This window comes from Plecotus auritus, assembly GCF_963455305.1.
Source record: "Plecotus auritus genome assembly, chromosome: 12".
In the NCBI taxonomy this organism is placed as follows: Eukaryota; Metazoa; Chordata; class Mammalia; order Chiroptera; family Vespertilionidae; genus Plecotus; species Plecotus auritus.
The window spans coordinates 43,068,669-43,080,499 of NC_137778.1; the positions used below are offsets into that span (position 1 = coordinate 43,068,669).

Consider the following 11,831-nt stretch of genomic DNA (forward strand, 5'->3'; position numbering starts at 1 on the left):
AATCGTCATGTAGATATTTGCGTTTTCCGATGGTCTTAGGCTCTACAGTCGTGACCCACAGGTTGAGAACCGCTAGCAGGGTCGCCTGAGACCACCGGAAAACACAGATATTTACATGACGATTCATAACAGTAGCAAAATCACAGTTATGAAGTAGCAACGAAAATAATTTTATGGTTGGGGGTCCCCACCACATGAGGAGCTGTATTAAAGGGCCGCGGCATTCGGAAGGTGGAGAACCACTGGTTTGGGGGGAACGATCCAGAATGGGCGAGAGAACCAGAACTACACATAGAACCTCAAACCTAGAAAATTCGCTCGGACCTTGAAATGATGCTGTGTGCTTGGAAGATGCAGCCTGCCCTTTGGCGGTAACTGAAATGAGACCCTGAGTTTAGAGAATATTCGAGATGACAGGACATGTGAGAATCAGACCGGCAAAGGATGCCTCCCCGAGCACAGACGTTTGGCCTCAGTACTAACACTTAACCTACTGGATGTTGAATGTGTACGATATTCGCAATATTTGACTACAGTGGCTTCCATCTTGAAAGCTACCCCCCTCCCCAACCAATATAATATAGTGCATGTACAGTCATGAAAATGTTCAAGACATAGATATTTACAAACAAGTATCCAGAATAATATTCATGATAAATTAAAACAGGTAACAAAACTGTGTATTTTCCTATGTGGAGAGAAAAAAAGATAGGTATAAACATAAATAGAGTTGGATGAAGGTATCTGAAAGCATTAACTGTGGTGTTCAGTTGGGGATGGGTTTATGGGCATATAAACATGTCATGTCTATTTTAGCCTTTTTTTTTTATAATGAAATTGTATTGCTTTCATAGTATAACAAAATCATATTGATTCATCAATTGGACAGCCATAGTATCATTGAAGGCTGCCAGTGAAATATGTTTCAAGAATACCAAATACTATTTGATTTTTATTAAGGACTTAAAAAACACTGCATTGAACTTCCTTTAGACTCTTCTCCTTTCCCATCATTCTCCAGGGCGATGATGATGCTTACCTGTGTGTTCATGAGGACCAGACCGTGAGCATTCGACCTGCCCATCTGACTGGGCGGAGCCACCCTGCCCTGGACTCCTGGGTAGGTATCAAAGTTCTGGGAACCTCTACCTGGCCTGCCCACCCTCCGGCCACGCGGCTCACAGCGGCACGTCTGTGCGGCAAGGGGGCCTCGAACCCGCAATTGGTTGGGCCTGAGCAGGGGCCTCGCCACAGGGTTCCTCGCTCATAACACTCTAGGAAAGCTTTTCTGCACGTTCCCTTATTTTTTTTTTACTAGCGATACATATATATTTAATAAAGTTTATGTGTATTTCAGGTGTGCAACACGATATGTTTTAAAAAATGTTTTTATTGATTTTTTTTTTTTTTTTAGAGAGAGAGAGGAAGGGAGAGGGAGGGAGAGATAGAAACATCAATGAGGAGAGAGAATCATGGATCAGCTGCCTCCTGCACGCCCCCCACTGGCAATCAAGCCTGCAACCTGGGCATGTGCCCTGACTGGGAATCGAACCCTGACCTCCTGGTTCATAGGTCGACGCTCAACCCCTGAGCCACGCCGGCCGGGCGTGATGTTTTGAGATCCACACACACAGTGAAATGCTACTGGCATCAAGCTAACTGACATCTCCATCTGCTCACACGGCCACCAGCGTTTGCAGCAGGAGCACCTCAGTCCAGGGCCACTAACTGCAGGCGCCACGCCCCCCCCCTGCATCTCTAGGCGCATTCCTCCTCCTCCGCAGCTGCAGCCGGTGCCCTCGACCAACAAGCCCCCTTTCTGCGCGTTAGGGAGCACAGAACACGCTTCTCTTGTAGAAGAAGATGAGTTCTTGCTCGTGTCTCTTACATCGTTTTTATTGCCTCTTACGGGAAAACCTTTTATGGTTCGTTGAGACGGTCGAAGCATCGACCCTTTCAATAGCTAACGGACAGGTTTTTTATTTTTTTTAAAATATATTTTATTGATATTTTACAGAGAGGAAGGGAGAGGGATAGAGAGCTAGAAACATTGATGAGAGAGAGACATCGATCAGCTGCCTCCTGCACACCTCCCACTGGGGATGTGCCCGCAACCAAGGTACATGCCCTTGACCGGAATTGAACCTGGGACCTTTCAGTCCGCAAGCCGACGCTCTATCCACTGAGCCAAACCGGTTTTGGCAGACAGGTTTCTTAGAAGAGGCTTGTGTTCGTGACACAAACAATGTCTTGGCCAGTGACACAGAGGGGCGCATACAGTAGAGACGATTCGGCAGTTGTCTTAGGCGGCGCGTGTTGGCATCTGTGCCCTTGGTGGCCTATGTCCCGTAGGGAAGTGTCTCTCTCATGGGGCTGTGACCAGCACAGGAGCTCCGAGCGAGCAGTCGCTGTCACCCAGGGGGGCGGCCTGTCTCTCCCAGGGGCTGACTGGGACCTCTCTGAGGCTGCACGATGCATTGTGGCCGCTAGGGTTTTACTTGCTATTATTATTATTTTATTTTTTTAATTATTATTATTTTTAAAATATATTTTTATTGATTTTTTTACAGAGAGGAAGGGAGAGATACAGAGTTAGAAACATCGATCAGCTGCCTCCTGCACACCCCCTACTGGGGATGTGCCCGCAACCAAGGTACATGCCCTTGACCGGAATCGAACCTGGGACCCTTCAGTCCGCAGGCTGACGCTCTATCCACTGAGCCAAACCGGCTAGGGCTACCTGCTATGGTCTGTTCAATGGTTCTGATTGTGTGTTAGTGGCCAGATGGAGTCTTGTATGTCTGCCCAAGTTTCTCTCCTGGGGAGAGGAATTTTGGGGTTCTGACTCAAAGTAAAAGTAATACTTGGCCAAGTGAGATCAAGACAAACTGGGCAATAGCGTTCGTTGTGCACTTGGAGGGGGAGGGAGAAACAGGGCCAGTGCAGACCAGGCGTGCACAGAGGGCCGTAGAGAAAGGGACGGGGCCGGGGCAGGACTGCGATCACAGCGTAGTTTTAGCAAATCTTGGGGAAGCGCTGACGAGACCCCTTGTGTGCTTGTAGGACACCCTCGAGGATATGGCCTGGAGGTTGGAGGATGGCGGAATGCAATGTTCTTTCAGAAGAAACATCACCCTTCCTGGGGTTAAGAACAGATTTGACCTAAACACAAGTTACTACATATTTCTAGCAACTGGTGCAGCCAAGGATGGTAAGTACTATGTACTGATGAAAACTACCTTTTCAAGGTTTTTTTTCTTCTCTCTCTTCTCCCCTCCCCCCATTTTAAAAACATTTCCACTTGTGGGCAAAGGGTTATCAAAACCCTTCTCCATCTTGCCTTTCCTTTGGACCTGGGTTGGCCTTTAAGCGTTGTTTCCCTAGAAACGAGGCAAAGCTAGGGTCAACAATGCTACAGGCCACATGCTCGCGATGAGGGTGAATTTCTGGCTGGTCAGCGGCATTTGGGCCAGGCGTAAGAAGCCGGAAGAGCTAGAGAAGTCGTTTTATAAATATCGAGGGGGACCATTGCTCTTCTGCTTTTTATTGTTAATTTTTGGTTTTGTTGCATTTTGGTTAGATGCGATAGCTGGTTTCCTATAAAGTTACATCTTTTTGGAAGTTATTGCCTTGCAGTCTGTCGTCTAATATGTATTTTTGTTTGGGCCATACACACACACACACACACACACACACACACACACACACACATATATATATATATAAAATTTCTTAATTATTTTTATTTTTTTGACACACATTGTATTCTAAAAATAGTCCAAACCAAGTCCTGGGTTTATGGATGATGCTCCATAATTTATTTGCAGATTCTCCTGACAATAACCATTTAGGTTGTTTAAATTTTTGGGTTAGCATGAAGGAAGTTTCTGGGACAGTCCTGTGCCCATGTCTTTGGGTCCAGGCTGTTTCTGCAGGGCGGATTCTCAGAGGGCAGGAATTCACACACATCCATACTCACGCATACAAGCTAACAGGGAGAACGCCACATTCCCAGACTTAGATTTATACGTAATGCACAGTAATGTGATAACCCATTCTCACCCTGTTCACATCGCTTTTCTTTGGGATTCTGGTTTGTTAGTCACACCCAGTCCCAATCGATCAGTGCCACGTAATGGAGCACCCGAGGGTGCTTGTCTTTCTCTCGGGCCCAGTTTCTGTCGGTTTAGTCTAGAATTCTAGATTATTTTTCACGTGAGTTCTCTTTCAAGAATTATCCTTGCCATTTTCGACCATTTGTGGTCATATGAACGGTAATTATTTGGATGAAACATTGTCTGTGGGTGTCTCACTGTAACTCCCACCTTCCCAGCCTCATGTCTTGCTTGGCTAAATTATTTCTTTAATTTTTTTCCCACTAAGGTCATGTGACCCTGCATCTGCGATTAGGTTGCTTTTGCAGGTGAATGGCATCTCTGTTGATATTCCTTTTTTTATTATTTTAAGAAGTTTTGTTTCCAGGTCCTGACACAGTCTTTTCATTCCTTCTCTTCTGAGGAGGTAATTCTTCTTCATCTTTTTTTTTTCCTGCTTTTTTATAATTTCAGGTCGAATTTATAGACACTCCCAGCAGCCTCTGATTACATATGAAAAACACGACGTGACAGGTGATCCGCAGGACGTGGGAGCATCTCGGGCCCCGGCCCTGCTGAGGGCTCATGGTGAGCTGCTACCTGTGTGTGTGCTGTATCATCAGTCCGCCCCATAACCTACCTGGTGGCTGGGTGCTGGCCGGGGAAGGCTGGGTGCTGGCCGGGGTAGGAGTCGTGGAGAACAGAAGTTAGCAACTGCTTAGAAATCTCTGTGTGACCGTTCATACGTGCAGTAGCAGTATTGACCTTCCTGTAAAAAACATTTTAAAAATATTATTCTTAATATGTTTTTATTGATTTTAGGGAGAGAAAAAGGGAGAGAGGGAGAGACATAGAAACATCAATGAGAGAGAATCATCGATGAGCTGCCTCCTGCACGCCCCCCACCGGGGATCGAGCCTGCAACCCAGGCCTGTGCCCTGACCGGGAATTGAACCCGCCACCTTTTGGTGTCTGGGACGATGCTCCAATCACCTGAGCCACCGGCCGGGGCACCTATTGGTTTTTCATTGGTTTTTCTAGCGAGAGGTGAAACGGCTTCAATGACTAGCACAGTGCGTAAGAGTACCGCTGCTGCCCTGACCGGTGTGGCTCAGTGGATAGAGCGTCGGCCTGCGGACTCAAGGGTCCCAGGTTTGATTCCGGTCAAGGGCATGTACCTTGGTTGCGGGCACATCCCCATTGGGGAGTGTGCAGGAGGCAGCTGATGGATGTTTCTCTCTCATCGATGTTTCTGACTCTCTCTCCCTCTCCCTTCCTCTCTGTAAAAAAAAATCAATAAAAAAATTTATTAAAAAAAAAAAGAGTGCAGCTGCTCAAGCCAGGGTGGGCTCGAATCCCGACGTCGTAACCTGGGGCGACTTACATGACCCCTCTGTGCCTTAGTTTCCCCACCCGGCAAAACGGGAATCATAAGAATTGTAATCACGTCATCGGATTGTTGTACAGATCCATTAGGTTCGTGCACGGGGAGCAGGTAGACTGAGCCTTGCACGTGGTGGGGCTGTGGAAGCGTAGGCTGTTGGAAGCAGTCGTGGTGACAGTGAATGCTGTGATATGCCGGGTGTGTGAGGGTGTGCTCTGTCAGCTGATGGGGCTTTGCTGGCTGTTTGGTTTTCCGAGCACGTGGCGGGGTCGCGGCAGGACGGCGGGGTCAGCTGGTGAGGTCACCGCCGCCTCTTCTCCCCGCAGGGGCCTTGATGCTCGTGTGCTGGATGACTACCGTCAGCGTGGGTGTGATCGTTGCCCGGTTCTTCAAGCCCGTTCTGTCCAGGCCTCTCTTTGGCGAATCCGCCTGGTTTCAGGTAGGCGGGGGGAAAGGCTCCTGCGGTTTCCGTGCTGTTGGCATGTTGCCGCATGAAAAACGTATGAACTATGTGGGTTTCTTTCCCTTCTTTGGTGTGTGTGGCATCGTTGTTGTGGTTTTGGGACCCTAGTAATTTCTTCTTCTTGCCCTTTGGTTTCCTAACCGGTTGAGAACAGACACAAGGTCCTCAATAGAGGTCACAAAAGAGGCGGCTTCAGGCAGGGGTCGGGCAGGGTTGGAGACCGTGCCATGGCCGCGAGCCTCCCTGTGTGACATAGACTTTGGGACCCGCAGGACCCTGACCTGCATGGCCAGCTGCACCGAGCACAGACGGGCAAGGAAGGCAGAGGGCAGAGAGGGAAATCGCGGCTGCTTCCTGCATGTCCACAGGGGGTCTGTCCTCTGGGTGCTGCGCCAATCCGTGTCAGACTCTCCCTCCCTCACTCTCCGGTCAAGATCATCTTTCTCTTCTGTGGGGGGAAGGGAACTAGAAGCGTTTCTTTTCATGTTGCCCCTTTGTCTGGGATCAGGAGGCGAGAGTCAGTTAGTACCCTCAAAACAAAGCAGAAGACACCTTATCTTTCGTGTGTCACATGTCAGGTGTCAATCAAAAGCATCTCTTCAGGGAATCTCATCCCATGGTCCTGTCCCCATGGTAACACCAAGTCCTTTCTCTGGCACAGGTAACTGCCTTCTCACTGTCCTTTCACCCTTGCAGGTGCATCGGGCGCTCATGCTAATCACCTCCTTCCTCACCTGCATTGCTTTCGTCCTGCCTTTCATCTACCGAGGAGGCTGGAGTAGCGTAAGTACCTCTTAAACTGGTGTTGACTTAAATTCACTTGAGCGTAAAGGAGATGGCGGTTTTACTCTCAGGTGGTGGGCAAAACGATATTTCTGTGCGTGGGAGACACCACAACCACGTCCTTGGACACGTCACTGGGGTCTCTGATCCTCAGGTCCCCATTTTTAAAAGTGGGTTATTCATAACCAAGCGTGGAGCATGAGCGTGTGTGCAGTGTGTGCCTGGTGTGAAGGAGACGCGCAGTGATTGGTGCCTGTCGTCATCATTGTCATCACCACCACCACCATCATCATCATCACCATCACTATCACTGTCATCATTACCAACATCGCTGTCACTATCATCATCATCATCACCATCATTACTACTATTACCATCATCACCACCATCACCACCATCACTATCATCATCACCACCATCACCACCATCATCACCATTACTACCATTACCATCATCACCACCATCACTATCATCATCACCACCATCACCATCATCACCACCACCATCACCATCATCACCACCATCGCCATCACCATCACTGCCATCATAAGCAACATCACTGTCATCATCATCATCATCATCACCACCACTACCACCACCACCATTATCACACCATCACCATCACCATCACCATCACTGCCATCATCATCATCACCACCACCATTATCACACCATCACCATCACTATCGTCATCATTGTCATCATCAACATCATCACCATCACTGTCATCATAATCAGCATCACTGTCATCATTGTCATCATCATCACCATCACTGTCATCATAATCACCATCATTGTCATCATAATCACCATCATCACCACCACCACCATCATCACCTCCATCACTGTCATCGTTACCATCATCATTGTCATCATCAACATCACTGTTGTCATCACCATCATCCAATGTTTAAAGCTACAGCAAAGCATGAAGAATGTATAGATGTGTATTATTTCTAACTTGCGGGTTTGAATCGAGGGCGGGAGCGAGAACATTAACGTGGGGTCACTCTGCTCAGCGTGCAGGTTACCACCCCTACCTCGGCTGCGTGGTGCTGATCCTGGCGGTTCTGCAGCCCCTGCTGGCAGTCATGAGGCCACCTTTACACGACCCCAGGTACTCGCAGCCTTTCCACACGGCGCCCCTCACTGCCGGCCATTAGTCGGCACACGGATCTCTTTTCAAGTGGAAACACTTGGCATTTTATGAAATTCAGTGATAAATCCTATTTACTTAAAAGCTTTAAGTAGATTTCAGATGTCTCATTCCTAGGCAATAGGGGATTCTCTGGGGGATCCACTGTCATTCCGTCCCTTTTAAGGACCTTTCGCTTCTTTGTTGTGGCAGGAGGCACCTGTTTAACTGGACTCACTGGGGGATGGGGACAGCTGCTAGAATTGTGGCAGGTAAGTGGCCGTGATGCCGACATGCATATATGACTGCCGGTTGCCCACGATGCAAGTTGTAATCGGGCGTAAAGGCTTCTTCGGTGCATTAGTAATCGGAGTAACTGGTTGTTGAGGAGAAATCAGCCTTAAACATTGAAATCCAGAAAGCAATTTCTCGAGGTAGCTATGTAAGTCATTATTTCCGTTTTAAGCTTAGGGCTTTTAAAATGACGTTAAAACTTTCCTTTTAAGCCTTTTCTTAAAAAGCGTTTGCCTTTGCAAGCAGAATAAACGCTGCTGGCAGCCAGCTGTGTAAGGAGCTCAAGTGGAGGGTCATTTGTGAGCGGGGCTGAGCTGGGCCTTGGGGGGGGCGGGGTCCCAGGCCCCTGTCTCCAGGCCCTTCCCCGGGATGGCGCCTCCCCGGAGGCCGGCCGTTTGCAGAGTCGGGTCTGACTTTCCCGTGTTTTGCTGCCATGGCAACAAGTCCCTAAGCTGCCTCCTGCCCCCATTTCCGCGGTCCGTGGGGCTCCTGGTGGAAAGGGGAGCACAGCCGTCCCTGGTTTCCGTACTCGCCTCCCTTCCACCCGCAGCCGGGGAACCTGCCAAGTGCGGACGCCTGTTTTCTGGGAATCGGTAGATCACACTCTCTCATCTGACCCTTCTCGTCTGTCTCATCCCAAGACTAGGACACGCAGAGCGACTGTGGGGCCTTAGGTAGTGATTGCATTCGTCTCATCAACGCGTTGAGCATGTTTCCTCCGCGATCCCCGCACGCGTGCAGACACGTGGCCTCTCTTGTGGCGACTGCACTGAAACACACGTGTCGCTATGTTTCCTCTGCACGCAGTGGCCGCGATGTTCCTGGGGATGGACTTGCCGGGACTGGCCCTTCCCGGCCCGTGGAAAACCTACACGATGCTGGGCTTTGTCGCCTGGCACGTGGGGGCCGAGGTCCTGCTGGAGGTCCACACGTACCGCCTCTCGCGCAAAGGTACCGGCCCGCAGAGCCCCCCCCGCGCGGAATCGCTGTCCTGGGAGCCGGTGGAGAGTGCTCGGTTTCCCGATGCTCAGCGGGGACGGCTCCCGGGAACTCTTAAACGCTCCTGCCCCGAGTTCTCAGGGTGGGGATGGGGGGCGGGGGGGCATTGCCTGCCGTCTCTTTCACATTTGTCAGGGGGGAAGTTGTGGGTAAACAGAAGGGACGGACTGCAGGCTGCAGGGAGGACGTCTGCTTCGTAAGGACGCGTGCTGCGCTGGTCTGGCTTGGAGGCAGTGTACCCAGGGAGCCCCCCCCTTGCCTGGGGGCAGACCCCGAGCCGGAGGAAGCAGGGGTGCCCAGAGTCAACCCAGGGCAGGGCTGCAGACAGCTGTTCCTTCTGAGAGTTCACTGGGCGCTGCCGCCGCTGGCCTTGCTCATGAGTGAGCCACGTGGGAAGGGCTGACTCTGCCCCGCGGTCTGTCCCCGGCGGGCGCTGGCCCTGGAGCCCCAGGGTGGAGAGACGAGAAGGGCGAGATGTCCAGCGAGCGTGGAGTCTGAGCTGTGTCCTTGGTGTCCTGTCTGGTTGTCAGCAAACCGCCCCCCCCGACCCCCCAGTGATAAGTCCAGGTGGCCTTCTCCAAACACAACCTCTTTGTTGTCTAATGTAGTATGTTGTGGCTTTGGGAGCGGAATACTCCTGCATTTTTGGTTTCTGATAGGAATACATATATGTGTGGGGCTTTTGCTGACTACAGAGCGGGGGCTTGTTGTTTAAAAGACACATGTACTGCCCAGCTGGCGAGGCTCAGTGGTTGAGCATCGACCTATGTACCAGGAGGCCAGGGTTCGATTCCCGCTCAGGGCACAAGCCCAGGCTTCAGGCGTGATCCCCAGTGTGGGGTGTGCAGGAGGCAGCCGATCCATGATTGTCTCTCATCATTGATGTTTCTGTCTCTCTCTCTCTCTCCCCTCCTTCCTTTCTGAAATCAATAAAAAATATAAAAAAAGAAAAGAAAATGCCCTAACCGGTGTGGCTCAGTGGATAGAGTGTCAGCCTGCGGACTCAAGGGTCCCAGGTTCGATTCCGGTCAAGGGCATGTACCTTGGTTGCGGGCACATCCCCAGTGGGGAGTGTGCAGGAGGCGGCTGATCGATGTTTCTCTCTCATCGATGTTTCTAACTCTCTATCCCTCTCCCTTCTTCTCGGTAAAAAATCAATAAAATATTTTAAAAAAAAGAAAAGAAAAAAATGTACTTAACCCTTGTATTGTTAAGGGTTTGATCTGGTTGGAATTGCCTAGAAAACAGAGCATGTTTAAGTGCCCGTCCCGGTGTGTGAGAGCCTTACTATTGGGGACGTTTGGAATGTCCTGGGAGCTGGAAATGGGAGAACAGACTCCGCAAACCCTACCCATGAGGCTTCGCTGCGCGAGTGTCCACCTGCGCACCCATGGGCCTTACCAACACATGTTTTTGCTCTTGGCAGTTGAAATACTGGATGACACTAGAATTCAGATTATGCAGCCCTTTACCATGGCTGAGGCGGAAGTAAGTCCTTCTTGTTTATGGTTTTACTAGAGGCCCGGTGTACGAAATTCGTGCACTCGGGGGGGGGGGGGCGGGGAGGGGGTCCCTCAGCCCAGATTGCGTAAGGGCACGGGCTGGGCCCAGGGACCCCACTGGTGCACAATCGGGGCCGGGGAGGGACATGGGAGGTTGGCCAGCCGGGGAGGGACCGCGGGAGGGCTCCAGGGCGTGTCCGGCCCGTCTCGCTCAGTCCCGATCAGCCGGACCCCAGCAGCAAGCTAACCTACCGGTCGGAGCATCTGCCCCCTGGTGGTCAGTGCACATCATAGTGAGCGATTGAGTGACCTTAGCATATCATTAGCATATTACGCTTTGATTGGTTGAACGGCCGACCAGTCGACCGGACACTGAGCATCTTCACCTGTGCCTTTTCCTTTCAGGGCCACGGCTTTAAAAAGGCGGTGCTAGCCGTGTATGTCTGCGGGAACGTGACTTTTCTCATCATACTCTTGTCTGCTGTCAGCCGCCTCTGAGCCCGCCGCAGCCTTGAGGTGCCGGCCAGGTGACGGTCTCATCGAGCCGAGGAACGCGAGGCAGGAAATCCGAGTTGGAGACCAGGCCGTGCCCACCCGGGGTTCTGGCGGCTGGCCCTTAGGGTCCTGTGGACTGAGATGCGCCGTCCAGCCCTTAGGTGCAGGTCCGAGTCTTAAGGGGAAGGCCGAGGAGAAGTGACCCTCGAATATTTCTCTTTTTTTGCACCTTTTTATTGAATGTATTGGGGTGACACTGGTTATTGAAATGATACAGGTTGCAGGTGAATAACTCCACAACACGTCATCTGTGTGCACTGTCTGGTGTGTTCACCACCCCAAGGCAGGTCTCCTCCCATCACCACGGATCCCGTCTACCCTCCCCCACCTCCCTGCGGCCCCCTCCCCGTATTTCTATGCTGAGATGTTTAAGCATGTTAGCGCTAGCCCTAACTGGTTTGGCTCAGTGGATAGAGCATTGGCCTGCGGACTGAAGGGTCCCAGGTTCGATTCCGGTCGAGGGCATGTACCTTAGTTGCGGGCACATCCCCGGTAGGGGGCGTGCAGGAGGCAGCTGATCGATGTTTCTCTCTCATCGATGTTTCTAACTCTCTATCCCTCTCCCTTCCTCTCTGCAAAAACTCAATAAAATATATTTAGAAAAAAAAAGAATGTTAGCACT

The 11,831-nt window shown here is 50.8% G+C and overlaps 1 protein-coding gene across 1 annotated transcript in view; it reads left to right on the top strand.

Moving 5' to 3' along the window:
• The window catches only part of FRRS1 (ferric chelate reductase 1), a 28,028-nt gene extending 16,197 nt beyond the window's left edge, over window positions 1-11,831 (top strand). The window contains exons 7-16 of the mRNA XM_080648086.1: window positions 1,022-1,120; window positions 3,064-3,211; window positions 4,569-4,682; window positions 5,805-5,917; window positions 6,638-6,724; window positions 7,744-7,841; window positions 8,073-8,131; window positions 8,961-9,104; window positions 10,579-10,640; window positions 11,060-11,831. Coding sequence (XP_080504212.1) covers window positions 1,022-1,120; window positions 3,064-3,211; window positions 4,569-4,682; window positions 5,805-5,917; window positions 6,638-6,724; window positions 7,744-7,841; window positions 8,073-8,131; window positions 8,961-9,104; window positions 10,579-10,640; window positions 11,060-11,152 — 1,017 coding nt within the window. The 3' untranslated portion in view covers window positions 11,153-11,831. The remainder of the gene's footprint in view (window positions 1-1,021; window positions 1,121-3,063; window positions 3,212-4,568; window positions 4,683-5,804; window positions 5,918-6,637; window positions 6,725-7,743; window positions 7,842-8,072; window positions 8,132-8,960; window positions 9,105-10,578; window positions 10,641-11,059) is intronic.